The sequence below is a fragment of the Mytilus edulis genome, chromosome 9, assembly GCF_963676685.1.
Source record: "Mytilus edulis chromosome 9, xbMytEdul2.2, whole genome shotgun sequence".
Taxonomy (NCBI): Eukaryota; Metazoa; Mollusca; class Bivalvia; order Mytilida; family Mytilidae; genus Mytilus; species Mytilus edulis.
Window position 1 is genome coordinate 16,789,482 of NC_092352.1, and position 26,291 is coordinate 16,815,772.

Consider the following 26,291-nt stretch of genomic DNA (forward strand, 5'->3'; position numbering starts at 1 on the left):
GGTATGCTGACATCTAAAGGATAATGATCAAGTTATGTATTGTAATGTATCATTGCTTTAACATGGTATGCTGACATCTTGATATCAACCATCGAGGTATAGGCCATATTGTATTTCTCCAACTTGGTATATTGTTATCTTAAAATTAATTAACGAGGTAAAAATTGTAATGTATTACTTTGAAATGGTATGTTGACTTTCAATACAAACCAGCGAGGTATATGTTTTATGATTTATTGCTTCATTATTGCAAACAAGTTAGGATATTTCTTTTATATTTTATATAGAAATATATTTGGTCTTGAAAATAAAAATAATGAAATATTCCCTCAATTCATTTGAAATCTATTTTAAAGAAATGATTTATCTTTTAAGAAAATACTTTGTACGATCAATAACATTTTCAATCAATCAAGCTTAAAATGAATTAAATAGCCTGCCAACCAACTTTAGTATTGCATTAAATCTCAATGAAAAATTGTTTTAAAAATCTAACGAGAATTTTGTTGTTATTATTGAATATGTGTGTTAAATATTCTGGGAAAAGGAGACACAACTAAAGACGAATCATAGATAAATGCGTAGTTTGTGTGACAGTTTTTCCGAAACTTACTCATTTACAATGCAAATGTGAAACCAAACACAGTTTTTCTATGTGAACAGTTAAAACAATATGCTGGAAACAATATTGAAAAAAACTTGATAAACTGATCGAATTTTTATAAACGAAATACGTATGTCTCTGAATAAAATATAAATTGATGTATTAATTTACAGAAGTACGTATAAAAATGTGGACTTTAGAGAAGGATTCGTCATTTCAGAAATAATGCATTCTAAGTACATGGGTTGAAATGTCATTATCTATGAATATTCAAACATTGTCCGCATCAACCCTATATCTTGATTTTCTGTCTGCTATAATATTAGTGTTAATAATATATGAATAGATGCAGTCAGTTTTTTCAGTTATTTTTTTTTTTAAATTTATGTCAATAAAAGGCTGCATATATAGCGGTAAAAAGAATGCAATACAATATACAGTTTGTACACTGCGAAGTATTTTTGACAAAATCGGTTAGCTGAAAGTTGAACCAGGGTTATGTAAAATAACGTCTAGACTTCTTTTTTTCCATTTCATTGGCAGATATCAAATCTTTATTGATAAATATTTAGTATCAACTTCACAAATTATACACTATGGTCTTGAAGAATAGATGCTGAGTACTTATGGTGTTTATCATCTTGATTACCTGTTATTTTGTTCTTTTTATATGTCTTTGTTAACTTTAGCCTTTACTGTTAAAACTCCATTTTTGGTAATAACCTTTTGTCATGGCTATGTGATCATACATCTTGCAAACGGTTATTGTGCTATTGTAATTTTTCGTATTGTTGTATTTCCTTTTTGATTTCGTGTTTGGATATAGAGCGTTTACAGGCTTTTCTGTGTTTGTTTGTTGACATGTAGTAGTTTGATTAAGTCATATATAGAAAGCATTAAATAGTAAAATTTCCCTCAAAACTGTACCGATTAAAACCTTGAACATACTTATTTACGTAGCTCTTGCTTGAACTAGTAGCAGAATGTCCAACCACAAATAAGGTAACCTGTCGAAAAAATATAAAATTCAAGAGTCAAAAGTTGTTAATATGGAATGGTCTATATAAAAAATGTATTGTTAAATTCAGTAAATATTTTCATTGCAAAAAGTATTGATCTTCCTTTCAGTGGTGGTTAATGTTCTTCTTATCTTACATATTTTTATAATACGCATGTGCCACTTTCATTCAGTTAATTTTATCTTTCTAAGCAGTGCTGTAGAATAATACGGATATTCCGGGCTGTGAATTTCAAAGAACGAATAACTTACTTTTTTGGAGGAGAAGATAATCTTTTCATGAGATTTTCTTCTATTGTACTTCAAACATTATTGGTGATATCAAGCACGTGTGTAATTATTTATAAGTGATTAAAATGGAATTAAACGTGCTAGTATATCATTTTGTTTACACAAGGAGAATGAAAGCCGTTATATAATTCCTTAAACAAAAACATCCTTTGATACCTAATAGTACTTATGATGTGATGATATATTACTGCACTTTTGTTGTAATACCATTAAAGGAATCTCGTAAGTTAATTCGCATTAAACTCCCCATTTAGGTCGAACTAGAAAGTTTATGCTTTTTTTCAATTTTTTATGTTTTAAAGCCCGGTTTTTAACATAAACACTTCTGATCATCTATGTTACTGTTATCTTTGACGAGTTTAATTCTAGGTTTTGATTTCAAATGTTTTTGAAAGGCAATATTCAATAATTAAACTTATAGATCTACGTTTAAAAGTTCAGGTGTGAAGATAAAATGTACCAAACAAAATTTAAATATGCGTCTTACTACTGGTATATTGCTAATTGTTTATTAGAGAAGATACTCAGGGTATAAACTTTGGACACATGTCTTCAACTGAGTGATACGATGACATCCCCACAATCCGTACGGCCAGTCATTAGACTGGATTGGATTACAAATACCTAGACAAATCCGATTGGAAGGACTCTTAAATCCAACTCTTCGTGAAAGAAATAAATGACAGACTGTATGCGTCAACAAGAAACGAGCAACGGCTTTTTTAAGGGTTGTACGAGTGAGCAGTAAAACTATTAACTTTCACTTGCATTTATGTTATTAAACAAACAGGATGTAAATAAACTCGGCGAATACTAGATTCTTATCAAACCCGAAAGTAAATGTTTACGTTAAATTCGTGTTTAAAAGAAATTTGCAATAATGACAAAACTTCATTAAACGGGCGTAATCGATTCATGTTCAAACAACAGTAAGAACACACGTTGATCCCAAAAAATGACCGAACTCATAAAATCTAAAAAGTGTTATTGATTTAAAAGACTCTCATTCAAAGTCGCAAACACTTCCTTTCATAAAACAAACAAAACAATGAATATGTAATATGAATGAAGGCACAATATTTTAAGGTTCTTCTAGTATGTATAAAGTCATTCTTGAAGTTACATCTCCGTTTCTGGGGTATAAGCATAGATCAAATGTATGATATCGCCATAGGTGGGTCACTGTATGTCTTCTTGATCCCATGAATCACAGCCTTCCAGAATATATTTTGTCCCAATCCGATTTTGCATTTGAGATACGGTGTTGTATAAAGAAGTGTTCGAAGAGGACTTGTCATGTGTTTCGAATCAATTTGCTGACGCATTATAAGAACCATTGCATTTTTACCCTTGCGGCGCCTCCTTTCCTGAACCAAACATAATTCCCATTGACACCACTCACTCTTAGCAAAGTTATTTGACATGACAACTATTATTTTCCAACTTTTATTCATAAAATTTTCGATATTGCTAGTTATTGGCTGGCCCGGTACAAAATCTCTATAATGAACACATATCTTCAAATTCAGATCTTCCAATCGTTTTAAGAGTTCTCCGTGTACCCAGTGTCGGTCAGCGTCACAATACACTATAAAGGCATCAAATTCGTAGTGAGCTGATAAGTCAGACAAGCGAGTTTGTCTTTTATGCCTATGGAGGCGAATCAAATACAAAGCATTTCGGATATTAGTTTGACATTTCAAAATAAGAGTTACCAAACCAAAAACAAAAAGAGCGCCAGCAGACACAAAAGCAGTTATTGTGTCAGTCGGATCCCAGGGAGTACAGCTTTCAATGGTTGGTCTATATTTTTTCAACCATAGTCGTTTGAGTTCATTCGGATATGAGCATGTGTATCGCGTAGGCCAATTACTCAGACGTTTTGACATATTTGTTTTCCTTATGGTATCCACAAACCATTTTAGATCACAGTTACACCCATAGGGATTTTGCGACAAATCTAGTAACTCTAATGAAAGCAGCACATCTAGTGGGAAGGAGGTTTTATTAATTGTGTGAATAAGATTGCCTGACAAATACAGTGCTCGCAAAGATGAAATATTTTCGAAAGTATTCAGAGTCCAACTTGCTAACTTATTTCCAGTTAAAATTAAAATTCGAAGATTTTGCATTTTCTGGAAGAGATTTGCTGGTAATATCTCCAAAAAAGCTGCATGCAAATTAAGCTTTTGTAACTTTATCAATGGAGAAAACATTCGGTACAAAAATGATGCACTATCGGGAAGAAAGTTTTTCGAAAGTTCAAGATCAACAAGACTTGGTAGGAAACGAAATACCGAGTCCACATCATATCGTTTACATTTAGCCCTGTAACATCGATCAAAAAGGAATCCATTATTAGAAAACTTCAGTTTCTCTAGAGAACTACTGTTGAAAACCAAAGGACCTAAACTGCTAAGCCTCGGTGCTACATTAATTGTGAGCAGTTTTAAACTTTTCAAATATATGAAAACATTATTTCCTAGTTTCGTTAATCGGTTACTATCTAAACGAAGTTCTTCTAAACGATAAAGGCATTTAAACGAAATGTGTTCAAGATATCTGATAGCATTGTTGTTCAGTGTTAAAACTCGCAGGTTTGGCGCAAGGCTTTTTTCTCCTAAACAAAAATTCGGTATACTATATATATTATTACTTGTCAAATCTAGTTGCTCCACAGTCCTAAATCCAGCTTCATCAATTAATACATTAACAATATTATTTTTTCGACAGTTCACCTTTCTAACTCGGTATATTGGCCGGAAAACTGCTGTATCAAACGTTTCCAAACGGTTCTGGTTCAGTGATATTTTTGACAAGTTAGACCCAATCAAAGGATCAAATAAATCAGTTGGTAGCAGCATCCAATTATTTTCCTCGAATCTCAATTCATCAATCAGAGATCTATTTATACTGTTTAAAGACCCTGAAATTATAGAAATATTTAATTTCGTTTCAACCGATATGTGTAGTCGCTCCAGATAAATTAATGTTTCAAAAGCATCAGAAGTCATAGTCGTAATCGAATTATTCCTGATAGTGAGAGTTCTGATGTGATTACCTGAAACATTTCTGAACAGATTCGAATCTATATGTGAAAACTTGTTATTTGTCAGTTCCAATGTCTTAGAATAATCTGGAATATTTGGAATATACCTCAACGAAAAGCAACTCGCTTTCAAATTGAGATAGCTGCAGTGACAATACTTTTTAAAACAACTGCTATTTCTTGGATTTCCATGATGAATTACAACATACAGAATTAGAATAAAAACATACATCTTCAAGCATATCATTTTCTCTATCAAAAAGTACAGAGAATAGACATACAACGAATATAAGACTGAATGATATAATATATATAAGGAAATAAATCCAGATGAACAGAATATATACACATATGTGTCAGTTATCTGAACCAAATACGGTATGTTTGAATTCGTTTGGAATCATTTCCTAAGTTATAAAATTGAATTCAATTCTTCTCAGTCCATTCAATTTTAAATAATAACATCAATCACAGGAAATTCAAATCCCTGTCACAAAGATAGTTCCTGCTTGGTTTATTGTTTTATGCCCAGTTCAGGATATTATCATTTGAATTTCAATTGTCATGCAGCATCTGCCGTTTGAAAAAAAATTAAACTATGAATAAACCGGCTTCAGATATTGAATTTATTGGTTCATTTTGGTAAACGTTTTTATATATTTCGATAAGATACACACATTGGCCAATGATAGTAGTTGACGTATGAGCTACACATGAAGAATTTCAATGAAAGACTTTTGCTGTTTGCTTCCGCAAGTTTGCAGACTTCAAATTATTGTGCTGATGTTTAGAGTAATTATGAATATAATATTTTTTCAGCCGTGTATCATCTTCACTGCTGAGCCAATGAATGAATCAATCATAGATTTGTCACTTGTTTAGACGTATCACGTTAGACGTTTAATCCTTTATGACAGACACTTAAGCTATTCTGCAATCATTCCATCGTCATGCCTTATATATCATGAACTGTTTTAAAACTCAGTCTAGTTATCCGAGCGCTGGCAACAGTGCAGGTGTTGTTGTCTCGATCTCTATATAGCATGAGTTCGAATCCCGGCGAAGAAAGAAAAAAAAAGCAGATTTGACATAGTGGTGATATTTGGAGTAATTATGCATATATTGTGTGTGTTCAGCCGTATCATTGGTGATCACATGGATGGATGTCAAGCATTAAGACGCCAACGGTGTCATTAACATATTATTTGGTATGTAAATATTAAAGGCAAAAGATAACAGAGGGACAGTCAAACTCATATAACAAAAAATAAACTGACAACGCCATGGCTAAAAATGAAAAAGACAAACAGACAAATAAAGGTACACATGACACAACATACAAAACTAAAGACTAAGCAACACGAAACCCACCAAAAACTGGTGGTGATTCCAGGTGCTCCGGAAGGATAACCAGATCCTGCTCCACATATGGCATCCACCGTGTGTTTATGTTAATATAAACCCGGTAAATAGTCTAATTCGGTAGGTCACATTCACGAGGTAAGGAACATATCCGATATCATCTGTGGAACAGTTATTCCATAACGGTCAACCAACTCGTGAATGCGTCCGTCAAATTTATGAATGGATGATTTCAACTTCACCATTTGGAACTCTTGGTTTAATAGCTTACTTATGAGCAATTACCCTCCATCAAGGAAATACAAAACGCAGATATCAAGTTAAATTCATCTGGTGTTCACGCAATAGTCCGTCTTAAATCAGTATTTATAGTTCTGTCAATCATATTTACTTCAAACTTCTTGTGTTTTTATGAGAAATAAAAACCCTAACCTATACTTACAGAATCTTTCGAAAATAACAGAAGTACTCATCTTTAGAAATGTTCCTCAAAACAATTTGAAATTCAAAATTTCGTTGCAGGGAACATTTGCTTTGATTGTTATTTTTTATAGATATATCCACCATACATTTTACAATGTATCTTTATTGTAAAGTTTATTAAATATTTTCAGTGCAAATAGCATTTGATCATCATTTTCATTGGACACTATTGCTTTTCTTCTTTAAAATATTTTTATAATACGCATGTGACTATTTCTATCAGTTAATTTCTCACTGTCTAGGCAGTTCTGAAGAATAATACGGATATTTCTGGCTGTGAATTACAAAGAACTGATAATTTACTTTCTAAGGAGAAGGTAATCTTTTTATGAGATTTCCTTTTATTGTACTTCAAACATTATTGGTGATGTCAAACACGTGTGTAATTATTTATAAGGGATTGAAATGGAATTAAACGTGCTAGTATGTCATTCCGTTTACTTCAGGGGAATTAAAGCCATTACATAACTCCTTAAACAAAACATCCTTTGATACCTAAAAGTACTTATGATGTGATGATCTATTACTGCACTTTTATTGTAATACCATTAAAAGAACCGCGAAAATTAATTCTCATTAGCCTGACAATTAAGGTAGAAATTAGAAAGGTTTATGCTTCTTTCTTTACAATTTTTGATTTGTTTAAATTATTTATATTAAAAGAAAGGATTTTTTTAATTATTTCAGTAGTATATATTAATGGCTTTGAATTATTTAACATTGTCATTTTTGGGTCTTTTATGCTCTTCAATGCTCTTCAACTTTGTACTTGTTTGGCTTTTAAAATATTTTGATATAAGCGTCACTGATGAGTCTTATGTAGAAAAGCGCGTCTCGCGTACTAAATTATAATCCTTGTACCTTTGATAACTAATTATAGCTGAATATGCGGTATGGGCTTTGCTCATTGTTGAAGGTCGTACGGTGAACCATAGTTGTTAATTTCTGTGTCATTTTGACTCTTATGGATAGTTGTCTCATTGGCAATCATACCATGTCTTCTTTTTTTTTTTTTTTTTTTTTTTTTATAGTTTTGATAAATACCCTGGCAAAAAAAGTAAAATCACAAAAATACTGAACTCAGAGGAAAATCAAATCGGAAAGTCTATTATCACATGGTAAAATCAAATGACAAAACACATCAAAAACAAATGGACAAGAACTGTCATATTCCTGACTTGGTAGTTTACACTTTAATATAAGTATTTTGAATAAGCAAAATTCTACAATTCAGCAAATAGATAAACGTTAAGCGGATCAATAGAAAATATTCACAAGTTCATCCGAACATATAAAGTATAACTGGGCTAAAGCTGATGACCGTTACTGCATTCACGGTCATCCCAAGATGTCGGATGAAAAAATAGGTCAGTATCTGTATTGTCTGTAACAGTGTTTCTATATCATTTTCTTTACAAAGGAGACATTGATATGATGTAAATTTATAAAAGACTTACACGGAAATCACAAATTACTTCCGAGAAATGTGCATGAAACAGGAAATTCGATTTAAAAAAATCTCTCAGATGACCGTAAATCACAATCGAGATGACCGTAACAGAATCAGCAATTCATAACAAGGGTGACCGTAATTGGTTAAAGGATGACCGTAATTTCTAAATGATGACCGTAACTTTTAAAGGATGATCGTCAATTCTAAGAAATATCCGTATTTGTATACCTACTTTTTTTGTATCAAATGATAAATGGTGTTGATATAAAACGTATTTATATGAGAGTATTATCCTAGGAGGTAGGAGAAAATAAGACGTGCTTTCAATACAAAGTTCACCATATTTATCTTTTTTACGGTAGAGGTTAAAATTTTTAAAATGAACATACAACAAAACATTTACATGAAAAAGTGGGGGAAACATGCAACAAAAGCGCGATTAAATGACACCTTACAAGTATAATAAAAAAAAAGTGTGCTGCACAGCCTATAACTAAAAGCCAAACGATTTTTTTTTCTTGAATTCCTTGTAATGACATATAATAAATGCACCTTTTTTAAAAATGCCAATGGATGTACACCCATTGATATTATATCGTCTTTGATTTGTCTTCTATTTTGTCTTGCAAGTAAAATAACAGAACCTGTTTTTAAAATACTACGACCAAACTAGTGAAGGCGAGCTCTAGCAAAATAGATCCTTGAAAAAGTCTTGTGCGTATAGCGTATCACAAGGGGCAGGGGCGGATTAAGCCATTTCCAAAAAAAGGGGGGTCCCGACCCAGGGTAAAGGAGGTTCAAACTATGTGTCCCCATTCAAATGCACTGATCGGTAAATAAAAAGGGGGTTCCAACCCCCGGACTCCCCCCCTTGGATCCACCACTGAGGGGAACCTTGTCAATTTGTATATACAGCAATGTTATTCATATATAAAGACAAACTAAGATTTTAATCTGCTTCCTCTGGAACCATACACACAGCTCGATTACCGGATATTCATATGTTTGATTAGTGTTTTTTATGCTCCATTCATGGGCATTATATTTTCTGGTCTGTGCGTCCGTTCGTTTGTTCGTCCGTTCGTCTACTCGTTCGTCCGTCTGTCCCACCTCAGGTTAAAGTTTTTAGTGGAGGAGGTTTTTGATGATGTTGAAGTCCAATCAACTTGAAACTTAGTACACATGTTTTCTATGGTATGATCTTTCTAATCATAATGTCAAATTACAGTTTTTTCCCCATTTTAACTGTCCACTGAACATAGGAAATTATAGTGTAGATGAGGCATGTACTAGAGACACATTAGAGGGACACATTCTTGTTTCTTCGAATTTTCGTCGTATCTCTGTCAATTTGTATTAAAATTTTAAAGTCGTTATCAATAAATGTTTCATTTTTTACGAGACATTTCCAATTTACTATCATTGTCATGAACTCAAAATACGGCAAATAGATAAAAAAAAACAATTGATGAAACATGTTGATATCCGCTAACTAAGCCCCTATTGAGACAAACACAACAAAAAGCTATGAATACAAATACGGATATTCTTAGAATTGAGGGTCATCATTTAAAAGTTACGATCATCCTTTATAAATTACAGTCAATCTTTACAAATTACGGTCATCCTTGTTTTATGTTACGGTCATCTTAAAAATATTTTGATAATGATTTACGGACATCTAAGCGATTTTTTCAAATTGAATTTCCCGTTTCCTGAACATTTTTCGGTAGTAATTTGTGATTTCTGTGTGAATCTTTTATAAATTTACATCGTATCAATGTATACATTGTAAAGAAAATGATATAGAAACACTGTAACAGACAAAACAGATACTGACCTTAATTTTCATCCGACATCTTGGGATGACCGTGAATGCAGTTACTATCATCAGCTTTACCCAAGTGAAGTATCAAAACAAGTCAAATGAGTACATCCATACGAGTTATCCATAGCTATTTACCATGGATACATAGCTGAAACGTTTGTTTAAGGTCTCCGAGTGGTAAATAAATTGCACACATGTTCTCAAACTAGGTAATATGATAATACGATGAAGCCGAAACAACCATTACGGCCAGCCGTTTAAACTGTGTGGACTAACAATACTTAGACATGGGGATGCGTTAAATCATACGCCTCCTGTAATGAAAACGAAAAACTAAATGCGCGTAACAAAAGCGTGAAACGTCTCTTTAATGGTTCTGTGAGGGAGCAATAAATCAAGAAACTTATACGGGCATTATGTCGTTTGGCAAACAACCTGTAAAGTGAGCATTTTATTACTAAAAATTATAAGAGCCTTATCACATCTGAACTTTGTTTTGAAAATATGACATAATCAAAGGGTTGCATGTTCGTGTTGATTATTCTTTAGTTTTTTATGTTATGTCATGTGTTCTATTTTTTGTCTGTTTGTCTTCTTTCATTTTCAGCTAGACGTTGTCAGTTTATTTTCATTTTATGAGTTTGACTGTCCCTCTGGTATCTTTCGTCCTTCTTTTTCGAATAATACGACGAAAAACATGTTATGGAATTGGCATTATATAAGTTTTTAGAACAAAAAAGTTTTGGCGTTTTGTGGGTTGACGGAGGTGTGTAAACCGGATTTGTTTTCTCTCAAGGGATGTCTGACTTTTGAACACTGGTATACTACTGATGCATTTATTTACGGAATGTTAGAACTTGTCCATGAAAGAAACCCCAAGTATCGATTGGTTCATGCAAATAAATTAGCCTTCAGTTCTCGCGCCCAAATAAAATACCCGTTCACAACTGGTCTAATCGTTGATTTATGTTGTGCTGTAATAGGATTAATGATGTTGTGCGGTGTCACGCACACTGCACGACAGAGAACCTTTACAAAAACATATTCCGGTACACTGGCTATCTCAGACTATTTTTCCCACTGAGAGATGAGAATTTTTGAGTTTGCAGAACATTACTAATTGATTAATTTGTATTGTTTCTCGTCTTGAATATGCATGAAACAGTTGTAAATGGACCTTATCACAACAATAATTTAATTTGTCATAAAGACAGCTTGCTATCAAAAACAATCAATCGGTTACAAAGTGAACATGACCTGTAGAGAAAGCAGAGCACTCTCAACACATTAAAAATACAAAATCAGGAGGATAAAGGTAAGATCTTCTCTTTACTAAAAGACATATATATCAAACGATGATTTTTTGAGAAAAAAAATTGGTGGACTCAAAATATTATACCAAAAACAAGTTCAATACTATCCATAAAGATATTTGTATGGTGTTTCTTACATACATGGTACGATATGGTACCGGATGTCCTTCGTCGGAACATTGTACAAATACGACACTGTTTCGAAATGTACGATTCTTGTCAACAATGTTACCATTATCTTCTTTTATCGATGTCGAAAATTTTTAAACAGTTTCTCAGTATAGTATTTTGATTTTTATGTTTAAATTCGATAATTACCGATATTGACCCTTTGACTGAACTAAATGAAAGGAAAATTGACGTAACACGTTAAGTTTTATGAATTTATCAGGAAACTACGAAACAATTAAAATAATTTTATATCGTAAATATTAAACCGAACTCATTTGCCTTTTTGGTTAAGACTGCCATGACCTTAATGCCTTATCTGTATTTGTAATGTGCTTTGTTTTAATTCTGACATTGTTGTAGTAACATTAATTTGTTTTCACATCTGCGACCAGAACTAGCCAATATCTAGTACATTGTTTTAAATATACTCTTGACGTTTAGTGTATTTATCATAATATATTTTTACTTCTTGTCAAAACGTTAAATTTCCTTTCTTGTCACAACTTAATAAGTTTTTATAACATTTATAACATTTAATCATACAAGCACAAAAAGTGAACATACATGAACAATTTGTCGTAGATCGTCTGCTACATAGTTACATAAGTTAACGTTCTTTTATGTCTACGTCTTCAAAAACAAGGATCGATCAAATTGACCGCTATAGGTGGATCACTGTATGTCTTCTTGATACCCTTGATCACAGCCTTCCAGAATATATTTTGTCCTAATCCACTTTTCCATGTTAGATAGGGTGTTGTATAAAGAAGTGTTCGAAGTGGACTGGTCATATGTTTCGAATCAATTTGCTGACGCATTATAAGAACCATTGCATTTGAACCCTTACGTCGTCTTCTTTCCTGGACCAAACATAATTCCCACTGACACCACTCACTCTTAGCAAAGTTATTTGACATAACGACTATTATTTTCCAACTTTTATTCATAAAATTTTCGATATTGCTAGTAATTGGTTGACCAGCTTCAAAATCTCTATAATGAACGCAAATCCTCAAATTAACTTCTTCTAGTCGTTTTAAAAGTTCTCCATGTACCCAATGCCGATCAGAGTCACAATACACTATAAAGGCATCAAATTCGTATTTAGCTGGTAAGTCAGACGAGCAGTTTCGTCTTTTATGCCTATGAAGACGTATCAAATATAAGATATTTCGGATATTAGTTTGACATTTTAATATTATAGTTACCGAAATAACCACCAAAAGAACACCCAAAAACACAAAAGCAATTATTGTGCCAGTCGGATCCCATGGAGTACAGCTTTCAACGGTTGGCCTATAATTTTTTAACCATCTATATTTTAACTCATTCGGGTATGAGCAGTCGTAACGTGACGGCCACTTGGTAAGAGCTTTTGACAAGTTAGTTTTCCGAATTGTATCCAAAAACCACATAAGATCACAAGTACACCAAAATGGATTGCTTGTCAAATCTAGTTTTTCTAAGGATAGTAACAACTTTAGCGGGAAGGTGGTCTTATTTATTAGGTTGATGTTATTTCCCTGTATATGTAATTCTCGCAAAGATGTCATGTTTGCAAACGTATTCTGATTCCACTTTGCTAATTTATTTCCACTTAAAATTAAAATTTCTAGATGTTGCATTTTCTGAAAGAGATTGTATGGCAATTTATTTAAATATGCTGAATGTAAATTCAGCTTTTGTAACTTGACTAAAGGAGAAAACATTCGAAGTAAAAATTCCGTATCGTCGGGTAAAAAGTTTTTGGTAAGATCAAGATCAACGAGCTTTGGTAGAAAACGAAATATCGTGTCCACATCATATCGTTTACATGCAACACCATGCTTACATTTATCAAAAATGAATCCATTTTGAGCAAACTGCAGTTTCTGTAGCGAACTACTGTTAAATACCAAAGGACTTAAACGGGTTATCCTATGAGCCGTATTGATTGTGAGTCGTTTTAAATTTGTCAAATATGTAAAAACATTATTCCCTAATGATGTAAATCGATTACTATCTAAAAGCAGTTCTTCTAAACGGTATAAGCATTTGAACGAAATGGGTTCAAGAAATCTGAGAGCATTGTCGTTTAGCGTTAGAACTCGTAGTCTAGGTGCAAGGCTTTTTTCTCCATTGCAAAACTTCGGAACACTGTTTATGTTGTTAGATGTCAGGTCTATATGCTCTACAGTCCAAAATCCGATTTCATCAATCATTATATTAACTACTTTATTTTTTCGACAATATATTTTTCTAACTCTGTAGAATGGTCGAAAAACTGCGGTGTCAACATTTGGCAAATTGTTATCGTTCAGTGATATTTGGGACAAATTTGACCCGGTTAAAGAGTCAAATATATTATTTGGAAGCATTGTCCAATTATTTCCTTCGAATCGCAATACATCGATAAGAGATTTATTTAAACTGTTGAATGACTTTGATAATGCAGAAATGTCCAAGTTCGGTTCATTCGATATTTGTAATCTCTCCAAATGATTTAATGTCACAAAAGCATCGGAAGTGATAGTTTTAATTGAATTATTCCTAAAAATGAGAATTTTGATGTGATTACCTGACACGTTTCTAAACAAAGTCACATTTATATGTGGAATTTTGTTATTTGTCATTTCTAGTGTTCCTGAATACTCGGGAATATTTGGAATATATATCAACGAAGAGCAGCTTGTTTTGAGTTCCTTGCGGCTACAGCTACAATACCGTTTCAAGCAATTTCTATCTTTAGGATCTCCATATACAAAAACTAAAAACAAAATGTGAAGAAAAACATGTATCGTCCAATTATGTATCATTTTGCTCCAATAAACGTTTACATAGAATAGATCTATAATAAATTATAGAATGAAAACTTAATACTTATATGCATGCCTTGCGCAAAAAAGGTATTTATTTATATGACTGGATATTCATCTGGAATGATTTCCTTATTTAGTTGATGAAAGTCATGTCATCTCATACAATTTCATTTTTCAATGTGGTACAATCACAGGATATCCACGTGATCAATAGTTAGGTAATTCCTGCTTTTTTCATTTTATTTTGACGGTATAAATGTTCAAGTGTTTCCTGTTCAGTAAAAAAATATCAGTCATTTTTAAAAGTATTTTTTTCTCTCACGGTGTTCCAGTATTATTTAACTCATAATTTATAAACAAAACGAATAACAAAAAAAAAAAACGAGGGAGGAAGGAAACTCAAATCTGAAAGTTGCTTATCAAATTGCAAAATCAAAGCTCAAACACATCAAACGAAAGGCAAACAACTGTCATATTCCTGACATTTTCTTATGTAAAATATGGTGTTTAAAACATTTTATACTTTTAAAACCTATCGCTTGTATAATAGTCGCCTAACATACCATCATATTGACAACAACGATGTGTGAATTTTTTTTTTTAATTTAAGTGATTTCATATTACTTCAAATGTATGGCAACATCATGTCCAACAGAAAATCAATGAACAGATATAACAGCGGCCCTCAATTTACTACAAAGAACATTAGTAAGGAAAATACGTGCTCATCAAACACATTTGTTAACTGAGGTAGAACAAGCAGTTCTTTTTCCACTAGTGGAACACTGCAATACGTCAAACTCAAAAGGGACAAAACCGGCCTGTTGACATGATAAACGTCTCCGACTATCAATTAAAATAGACAACTTACTCATTAAATGTGTTTTTTTTCCCGACCAACTGCATGACCTCATCATTTCAGATACCACGATTTATGAATATACAAATGAATAACTCTGGCTCTAGTCATATTCAAAGTGAAATGCAAATGTTGATTATTACATGTTCCCTAAACCAGTTTTCATGCCATCATGGTAAACAAAATGAATGCACATATAACTTTTTCCATTTACTGAAATTATTTTTCCTTTCTCGAAAGCATATTTATATTTGAAGTAGAAACACATCTAAAATATTAATATATGTTTCCATAAAAAGTTTGAACATGGTTATAAGATTTTTATTCAATAATTATTGGCACCCAAAAGCTGGTTAAAAGAAGAATGTTATAATGCCCTGATTTACAATGCATTGTGGGAAACACTTGCTAACTACCCAAACTTAATCATATGATTAAAAATTAATACAGTGATTAGTAAATACAATGATTAAAATAAGTTGAACAACGTAATTTAATCATTGTATTTACTAATCATGCGATTAACTTTTAACGACTGATTAAAATTAATCATATGATAGTTTAATTTCAAGTTGAACAACAGACCCCAGTTCTTTAAATGTTATATGGACGTTATTATGACGTGATTAGTCGTTAGAGAATAAATATGTCTTATGCAAATGATGAAGAAGGCTGGCTTATTTTCAGACATTCTAAGGAGTTCCTTTATGCAGTCAGTATCATGTGAATTAAAGAATAAGTCGACAAGAAAATTTGAAAATTTGCTTCCAATGGAAATGCCAAATTATTTGTCGAAAAACACATCCCCAATCTTCACAATTATTTCGTAAATCAAGAAATTTTGATAATGTTAATTTCAGAAATATTTTTGTTTGAATTAAAGTTATTCACTTTGTTTTTGATTTACCATATCAACTGTTTTTTATTTAAGCGTCACTGACGAGTCTTATATAGACAAAATACGCGTCAAATGTACATAATTTAAAGCCTGGCATCTTTGGTGTCACAAGTAGATCAAGTTCTTATACACTTCAAGAAGGAATCGAATTTCTTCAAGTTTTTCGGCTGGTCTCCTGATATTTAACTTTTTGTGTGGTTTTTTTTTGTGAATCAATATTATTGTAGTATATTTTTTTAGGTCATTGTTTCTTCCATTTATAATTTGTTTTATCATCCTTGATCAAAACCTCTTAAAAACGTTTACTTTTTTTGAAAGGATAAACATGAAAACATAGACATAGAATTCTACTTTAAACATAGGGAAGAGACAAAACAATGTTTTCTAGATAGGTTTCTGATTGATTCTTTTCTTTTCCACTGTTAAACCATATTTTAAGATATCACAGAAAGTTGATCTAGGATTCAATATATTTGATAACGAATTACTTTTTCGAATGTTGCAATTAATTTTTTTTGAAACTTGTAAAGCAAATCATGTATCAGACTGCAGGTGCTTGGGGTTGATGAACCTTTTTATTTATTCAGTTTCACATTTTTTTCAATACAAGTTTGATATGTGTTCCTTTTTTGATATGCAATGTTAATTTGAAACCAGTTCTATGGGTCACACATCAACTCTAATATTTCACGGAATGTAAATAAAAAAGTGCATTGAAATTAATGACAAACGAGAATAACATTGTAGAAGTGTTTGTAATATGAGACTTGTTAAAGATGTAATTGAAATAACCATTAAATAATTCTCTAAAATGTAACAGGATAAACCTAGAAATACTTGTGTCATTAAGATGCAATCCAGTTGCTTATAAAACATATTAATTTTCGGACCAATAAATTAACACCTTAGTTGACCCCCTACGGTTCCATAGAAGATTAGTAAGGATGAGGCCAGAGGCGAAATCCCCTATGGATTTTATTCACTCTCTATTGTCCGTAGGGGGTCAGTAGTTAACCGTATAACGAATTTATCGCACGCTGGACTTTGTTGAAAAATAAACAATGAAACACAACATCATTTATAGATGATGTCACCATTAACTGTAGATGTGATGTCATGAACCCTCTATGAAATTTACTAAACAAATTTTAACGGCTTTTAACCTAACAAAACGTAATAATTTACCAGCAGTACAATAAGAAATTTTAGCATGACACTAAATTTCATCTTCTTAATACCCTGTCATAAGTAGCGCCTTAATGTAAATCAAAAAAAAAAAAAAAGGAAACAGAACATTTTGTGACTTTGTATTCAAATGTGTGTACTACACTGTATGTTATTACTATATTTATATATGGATCAAATTGACCACCAAATATATATATATATAAATTGATTAATTCGGCACAGAAATTTTTATTTATACATCTTGCAACCATGTATATTTTATCTTAATAATAAAGAATACTTTTTTCAGATAATTAGGGGTTTCATTAAACACCCAAGTTGACCTGAAAACTGATTATTACCATGAAGGAATGTAAAATATGTTATAAATTTATCTTGTTTTATGTTATATAACTATCCTCATTATAATGGAATTTACAAGATTATCGTAGTCGTTGCTAGTGATATGTTTGTAAGGGATGTTCATCATATGTAATTCAAAATAGATCCATTATTTAATTAATTGGCAATAATCAGGACAATCCTTGATTCCGTTTTTCAATGATTCACCAATAACTATTTACGGAACGTAAATGATTCTTCGGTTATAGAACCGATGAAGCAAAACACAGAACGAAGATCTATCATTTATTTGTTTATCTGACAAATTGTTCAGATTGAAATAATTGTCATAAGTATGATATACATTGAGAAACATGCAGAAACTAATGCAAATAAACAGTTACGTGTATTGATTTTGATTGACAATGTCTAATTCAGTGTAATAGCACTTACAAGTTTTTGAGGAAAAGATGGAAATATTCATAAAATAAAGAAATCTGTAATATCGGAATATTTGTAGCATTGAAGGTAAGTTACGATTTCGATATATTCTTCAGACAGCATTTATTATTTCCTAACGTTTCTATGAATCATTACATCCCTAGCATTCAAATTTTAAGGCGTATTAAACTTTAAATCTGGTACCTTTTGTTAGCTATTATTTGTGTGTTTCTCTGTCCTATATGTTCTCCCATTTATTTGTATTGTAGTACTGTCATGTAATGTTGTCATTTTAATGTTATATTTAACATTGCCATTAAAGTGGGAGGTTTGGCTGCCACAAAACCAGGTTCAACCAACAATTTTTTTCTTTCTTAAATTTGTCCTGTACCAAGTCAGGAAAATGGCCATTGTAATATTATAGTTCGTTTCTGTGTGTGTTACATTTTAATGTTGTGTTTCTGTTGTGTCGTAGTTCTCCTCTTATATTTGATGCGTTTCCCTCAGTTTTTATTTATAACCCGGATTTGTTTTTTTTCTCAATCGATTTATGAATTTCGAACATCTGTATACTACTGTTGCCTTTATTTAGGTATGAACGTTCCTAATATAGGTGAATCCAGTAGTGATTTTAGGTTGCAAGCATTTTATGAAGTGATATGTTCATTTACAGTTTCGAAAATCCATTACTGTATGCTCCACCAACTGAGGTTGTGTACTAGTATTTATAAATGTATGCTGCGAAGAAAAAAAACCACATTTTCAACCTGCAATAGTATCAAACCAGCAAAAAAAATGAATAATAAAGATGGGCCATTTTGTACTTATGCAAAGGGAAAAATTCGTTCAAAGCATCATTATTGATTGTCTCATTACATTTAAAAAAAAGATTTTGTTGTTATAATATTTAAAAAATATATACTCTCTTGTTTTTCTATGATTAAAACACTTATTAATTAAAAAAAAAGTCCTAAACAACCTTTAAATTTAAAAAAAAAAATATTCGTTTCAACCAATATGTAAATGTATGAGCTTGTTTTAAGGAAATCATTGCTAGCACTGCATGCTGTAATCCTATATCTATCACGTACCGCATTACCAAATATGAAAGTACAAGGCGGTAGGCTGTGAGTTTTCTATAAAACTTCCATATGTTTAGCGTTGAATCAACAAAAGGGCACTTAACTCTTAAATTAGGTAGTCAAAATGCATTAACAATCTACCAAATATCATTAGTCAGATGTTCATAAAACTTTAGTCTAACAAATATCAGTATTCGTAGTTAAAAAGATTTCAACATTATTGAATTACATTTCAAACATCCGGAATAAAGTGCAAAAGCAATTAAAAAGACTGATATTAAAAAGTGTTCAAAGGCTTTAACTCTAAAGATATTATGCTATAATGGTGTATTTTACCTGGATTTGTAAGGGCAAACCACACAGTTACAGGGGAATAACTTGACGTTGTTAACGTAAAAAAGAATGGTTCCCGAAGTCAAACTATGACATATCGGAAAAAGGTGGCCTTTTCGAGTGATTTTGATCTTTAGCTTAGAGGCGAATACATGGACCCTCTACCTTTAAATTACATTATGCTTTATTATGTATAAAGATTATTTATGTCAATACAATTTTAATAAAGAAATCACATTTTTTCTTAAATTAGATAAATATACGGCAAAATGACGGTATTCTCAAAATTAGGAAAATAAAATAAAATGAACTATTTCTGAAGAGTTTAAACACAAAATGAGAGCACACTTTTGTGCAGAAGATATTCTAAATATTTTATAAGAAATCAACATGAGTTTATCTTTTAAAACAAAAAAGTTAAGTATGTCTAGCAAAAGTATAGAAATGTCCAAGAAACCAAAATGTCTAAAATTTCTATCCTATTTATCAGAAAATGAGCACCTGAAGATATCTTTTATCAAATATTTCAATAGACAAGGTAAAAAACAGCTTGTACGCAACTTTTCGTAAATCACTTCGGGGTCAGAAATGCATCGTATGACCCTGTTTGCATGTCAATGTGTGTAAAAATATTGTTTTGTTGTTAAGCTGTTGCTTATTTAAATTTTGTCCCAAAACTATGTTTATGGCATATTATTGCACTAAAATGTCAAGAATGTGTAAACCATTTTGCTTATTAATAAATTACAAACTTCAAGGGTTAAACTGGGACCTCTTCTTTAAGCGTAAATATGATTTGTTATACACAAAAAATGATTGATTTGTTTAAATGCTGATTTTTGTCTATCTCGTTTTTGCTTAAATTCGTAAAGCTCAAAAGACCGTTTTGGTTTATCGTATAAAACGTCTGTGATATGTAATTATGTAATCACATATTATATAAAAAGAGGATGAACATACCATAGGGATATCCTGACTCATAATTCGAAAACAAACTGATAAAGCCATTCCAATAAAACGAAACACGATGGAAAGACATTTGATTGATATATAGAAGTTATATAACTAGTTATTTTTTGTTGTTGTTGTGCATCTGAGTCGACTGACTATCTCCTAAACATCAAAGTCTAACTGGCTATGTCACGTGTTTACGAACTCGTGCTGGAAATTAAAACGTTTTAATATAAAATATATTTCTGTCATTGTTACAAAACCTAAAACCTTGTTTACATAATCCAAAATCAATTTAGAAACATTTTAAATGTCCCTTACCGAAACACAAGTTTTTCTTATACATATACGATATATGTATGTATTAAATTCCTTGTATAACAAAATAATCACTTTGATATGACATAGGATAACTAATGACCAGGTTTTTATATTATGACATGCACAGGAATATATGTAGTTAAACATGTTTATTTTTATATCTCAACCCTACTCATCTTTTTATTTGTTTTATCGCACTTCTATCACAAACACTCAAAATATTCGAGACATCGATCTACCTCATAGCCTGTTTATGTCTTTCTCAATTCTTCAATTGGTCTATTAAGTATTGTTTTCTTTCTACAACTTTTCAAGAGAGGGGGGCTCGACGATCAAATGGCCAAACTATACTGTGTCACTAGCCTGTCACCACTGATGTTGTGAGTTCGAATTACAACTTTAACAACTTAGAAGATGCGCTGGACTGAAATCTAAATTGGATAGGATTGTCGGTTTTATTACCGAAGTTATGTGGTTCTCTTCAGGCACTCCAGCTTCCTCAAACGACAAAGAACTAACAGCCAGAAAATATCCCAATTGTACTGATTGTAGCGTTTACCATAGATCAATCCACGTTTCCGTATGTTTTGATATTATTTATGTTTTCATTGCTCGATTTCATCAATTTGCCTTTTTTCGGGGGAGGATTCGAAATTTTACTCTTGCAATCTACGATAAGTTTATCATTCTGCAATCAAGTATACTGCACCAGATACTGATTTTGATAATGAGTGCCTCTTCAGTAAGGACCGAGGCTAAAATATATATGAAAATCCAAAACCTTATACAAACATTGAAGATAAGCTAATACTAAAAAAGATCCAAAGCAAAGCCTAACCCAAACAGTGAGTTTGAGATGTGCTTTAGGGAAACACAACCTTTCTAAATACATACTGATTTCGAAATTAAATTGCTATTAATATCCTGTTGATCGTTTTCAAGATTATCCATATTAAAGTTGCTATGTTTGAACAAACAGGAAAATGATATCAATTGGCAAAGGCGCTCTGTTTGCAATTGTTACATGTGCGTGTACTTTTAATGTTCATGCGGTGTTGATCTTTGCAGCAATGGGATTCTTGTATAATCACAATTAAAAGCTAATACACCAAATCTACCCCATTTTGTAGAAAAAAATGAGAAGTTATATTTTAAGTACAAATGTGTATAACAGAGTCCATCGTATAATACCTCAACTCCATTGACACCAACATTCTTTCAAAACAATGTATTTAACGTATTATAGTTTGTGTTATGTAACTATTATCATTATACTTAATCTGTTAAAATTATTCTAGTCGTTGCAATTAACATATTTGTAGTAATGGTTCATTTTAACTAAATAGATAGATTATTCAACCAATTGACAGAAATCGAAAAATACTTGATTCCGTTATTCAATAATTCCCCAATAACTATTATGGAATGTGAACGATGCTTCAGTGATAGAACTGATGAGGCCAGCACAAAACGAAGACCAATCATATAATATTTGCAATAACTATAAGCAATACAGATTGGACTAATTGTCATTAGTCTGTAATGTATCTAGACACATACACACTGATTATAGCTGACACGGACTTTCATTGATATAAAGTCAATATGATTTCAACTAATTGTATTTAAGGAAAAGATGGAAAACTTTAATACACAAAGCTAAATCTATGATATCGGAATATTTGTCGAGTTGAAGGTAAGGTAACATTTTAGAGATATTCATTACTCAACATTCGAGATTTTACTGCTTTGAAAGTTAAATTTCGAAAAGAGAAGCTTTGTAGAAGTTATGTTGGACAGATGATGTCTAATGCATAAGCATTAAAAAACTATTAAATGTAAACAACACGGAAATAATGTTTCACTTTCTAGTATATACTTTTTAATACATATAAATCGATTTCAAATGAAACTACAAATTAAATGCATGTATGTTATGAAAAGAATAGATGATATTAAAAGTGCATGTTGGAATAGATTGGAGTTTCTTTTTTAAGAAGAAAAATTATCAGTTCGATTCCATAAACAATACAACCAATCACCAATTTTATGAATAAAACACTTATGTAATTGGAATCTGGTGACCATCTTATGAAATAACGTACAAGATTGCAAATAGTTTACACAAGTTTTTAATAAATTTAAAACAAATCTTATTGACTATAAAACTCTGAATAGTTTTGAAGCAATTGTTTTAAATGATAATATGAAGATAATATTTTGTTATATGATTTTTTTTATATATAATGTGGTAAAATTTTGTGCAGAATGCTAAGTTTGTTGATTTCAGAAGAATTTGAACTCAAAATTACTTATATATAAATACTTATATATATATATATATATAATTGAAAAGCCGATTCGATATGCTAATAGAAAAACAAATTAAATGCCTGCAGTTTGTGTATGTTTGTAACTTTAGAAAATCTTAACCCTCCTTCTCCCCTTTTAAATACCGTCTTTCGATACACTACGATTATATTTTTTTATGATATTGGTTCATTTGCCAATAGAATCTAACTAATGAAGGCAATCAATGGTATGTCCTTTTGATACTTTTACTCCGGGTTTCTTCTCATGTATGGTCACGTAAAAAGATGTGTGATGGTGTGTTAATAATATTAAGTATCATTTTTTATATTGAGGTGTGGCTTGAGTTTCTATCCCTTTCCACACCGTTTTGTTTAATTTCAAACTTCAATACAAATGTGATTCAAAGTTATATACAACTAAGGACACAGAGTAACAAATCAATCAAGCCAATGTTCCTTTTACAACAGCAAAGAAATAAATTCAAGTCATTTGCAGGATACATCTCCAATAAATTAATCTACAGAACTGTGACGAGCAGCTGAAATTGTCAGTTAATTACAGATATGTAATTTTATATTAATGCCAGGTTTTATATATCTTAATGATAGAATCAGTTTGAGATGATAACATGAGGTTTAAGAATTAAGTAACAATTGCGTTCAATGACGCGAGTGTCAACTGGAGGACAAGCTCATTACGTCAGTTTTACAACCTAAAATGAGTCGATATCTTCATAATATACTCAAGTACAGTCTGCTGTGCATATTTACAAAATGTTGCATTTACATAACTCAATTGTATTATATTAATCAAACGACGTCGTTTTTAATAGGTTTATTTTTCCATTTATTTGATCGCTGGTTTATTGCACATTACCCTGTGTATGTTATATAGATATGTTATAACAAAGTTTTTGCAAATATGTTTCCGTCTGTCAGGCGACAATTCCATGCAATAGAGATAATTCCCAGTTTTGGTGGTGGTCGTGTCGCTTAGTCTTTAGTTTTCTATGTTGTGTCTTGTGTACTATTATTTGTCTGTTTTTTTTTTCCATCTATGAGTTTGACTGTCCCTCTGGTATCATTCGATCCTCTTGAATACTAACTTAATTAATTGCTGCTCACAAGGAAGCTATTAAACCAAGAGTTCCAAATGGTGAAGTTGAAATCATCCCTTCGTAAATTTTACGGACGCCATCACGAGTTGGTTGATCGTTATGGAATGATATCGGATATGTTCCTTACGTCGTAACTACAATCCCCTTCCCTTTCATGAATGTGACCACCCGAATTAGACAATTTACCGAATTTGTTATAACATAAGCAACACGACGGGTGCCACAAGTGGAGCAGGATCTGCTTACCCTTCCGGGGCACCTGATATCACCCCTTGGTTTTGATGGAGTTAGTGTTGCTTATTCTTTAGTTTTCTATGTTGTGTCATGTGTTCTATTGTTTGTCTGTTTGTCTTCTTTCATTTTTAGCCAGGCGTGTCAGTTTGGTTTCGATTTATGAGTTTGGCTGTCCCTCTGGTATCTTTTGTCCCTCTTTTAATCGAGACTTGAAAACAAATATTATTTTGGTGAAAGCTAAGTGTTATACTGCGAATACCCTATTAAACCTAAATCTACAAAGATGTAGGTTGGAAGGAGGTATTTCATCTTTTCAGTGGTTCTATGATTAAATAGAAATACAATTACTTTTTAACTCAGATAGAAGAGAGGCAAAAGATACCAAAAGGATATAAAACTCATAATTCGAAGATAAACTGACAAAGTCATGGCAAACAGAGAAAAAAATAAAATAATAACTTTGCGAATATGATCCTTATATGACCCTTGTTTATTTCTGTATTAAAGTGAACAAAGGAAAAACGCATTGTAATCCTCTTTTTCTTGTTAGCATACAATTGCATTTTGATTTTGTTTGAAGACAACCGGAATTCATGTCATTTAGTTATTCATAGTGCCACATGCATGTAGACATGTTATTACCTAAGTAAGTGTTCGTTCCGCAACTCTTTCCGAGTCCTTGATGTAAACAAAACCATTAAAATGGAAGATTACTTTCATCTGAAAATGCTTTTACTTAATTGCATCACATGAAAAGTCATTTTATGCTTAGACTTATTAGAATATTTTGTGATGTCATCTTGATATATGATTTAAGTAAAAACAACGTTTTATCATGATCACTTTGTTTAATCATGTAAAATGAAACATTATAAAGTCAACGGATATGCTGTATCGTAAACCTACAAGAAAAGCACAAACAGGTTGTTAAATTTGATTTTATATCCAATTAGTCACGTGTATAAAGTGATGTGAACAAATAGCATATAAAGACTGTAAAATACAGTGATTTTCTTAACAGATAGCCTTGTTAGGGTTAAGAAGAAAGCAAATCATATAATTGCTTGTAAACAGCATAAATCAATACATCCTCCCTTTACCCAAAATTATACAAAGCAATATTCCTACTGATAAAATAGTTTGATGATTTATGTTTATAAATCACAATGTATTGCAAGTCTAATCTACAGTATATGGTCGTATTTTGTCCATTTGAAAACTTAATAAAGATGTAACATCCGAATGCTACGTTAAATAAGTCGTAATCCAGTTGTTTCGTTTCTACAGTAATGATTGTTCTGAATAAGTAGATTATATTTAAGATCGATATTCTGAATTAACTGGACATATATTTGTTTATGGGCATTTATGAAACCAATAGTATGCAAAAAGCAATAGAACCTAAGCAACTTGATCTATATGGAACATTGAATTTAGATTCTTTTTTCGTTGCTTTGATTGAAGCATCATCTAAGAAAACTACTTTTTTTTTTTATTAAAGTTTTAGTTTGTGATATAAAAGAAACCCTTATGCTAAACTCCCAAATGTATATATGACCTTTAATAAATAAGTTAAAACCCTTTTGGTATAGACAGCGACCGGAAATTCGCAACCAGTCCCTAATTTACATACTCAATATCCAGGTTCAATGTCAAACAAAACCTTACAATTTTCATAATTGTACACAACAATCCTTCAAAAATGGATTCAATACGGTACAGTATGTCAAATAATTTTACTCTTTGACCATTACAGTGTAGGAATAAAAAGCTCCATGGTGTGATGTTTCTCACGATAAAATGATTGAGTACTTTTGCTATAATGCGTCAACATTTTTAATAAATGACATTGAACTTACTTGG

At 31.6% G+C, this 26,291-nt stretch overlaps 3 protein-coding genes across 5 annotated transcripts in view; 1 reads left to right on the forward strand and 2 right to left on the reverse strand.

Annotated features, from left to right (window-relative positions):
- LOC139487717 (synaptotagmin-15-like) overlaps nucleotides 1–26,291 on the forward strand; it is a 162,827-nt gene that overhangs the window by 20,874 nt on the left and 115,662 nt on the right. Inside the window, exon 1 of one of the 3 annotated variants that reach the window (XM_071272737.1) lies at nucleotides 17,855–18,164. The exons of 1 other annotated variant lie outside the window; for it this stretch is intronic. The gene's annotated coding sequence lies outside the window, so the exon portion shown is untranslated. Of the gene's footprint in view, nucleotides 1–17,854; nucleotides 18,165–22,150; nucleotides 22,461–26,291 lie in introns of those variants that run through there. One more of the 3 variants, XM_071272736.1, reaches the window with a different exon arrangement.
- Nucleotides 2,957–5,246, reverse strand: LOC139487714 (toll-like receptor 1). The gene has a single exon (XM_071272733.1). The coding sequence runs from the start codon at nucleotides 5,207–5,209 to the stop codon at nucleotides 3,065–3,067; it is 2,145 nt and encodes a 714-aa protein (XP_071128834.1). The 5' UTR covers nucleotides 5,210–5,246; the 3' UTR covers nucleotides 2,957–3,064.
- On the reverse strand, nucleotides 11,920–14,381 carry LOC139487716 (toll-like receptor 6). Its single transcript, XM_071272735.1, has one exon. It carries the CDS (start codon nucleotides 14,365–14,367, stop codon nucleotides 12,205–12,207), a length of 2,163 nt encoding a protein of 720 aa, XP_071128836.1. The 5' UTR covers nucleotides 14,368–14,381; the 3' UTR covers nucleotides 11,920–12,204.

Excerpts from the sequence above, each read along its gene's own strand:
- LOC139487714 (XM_071272733.1), bottom strand. The coding sequence starts at position 5,209 with ATGATATGCTTGAAGATGTATGTTTTTATTCTAATTCTGTATGTTGTA.
- LOC139487716 (XM_071272735.1), bottom strand. The coding sequence starts at position 14,367 with ATGATACATAATTGGACGATACATGTTTTTCTTCACATTTTGTTTTTA.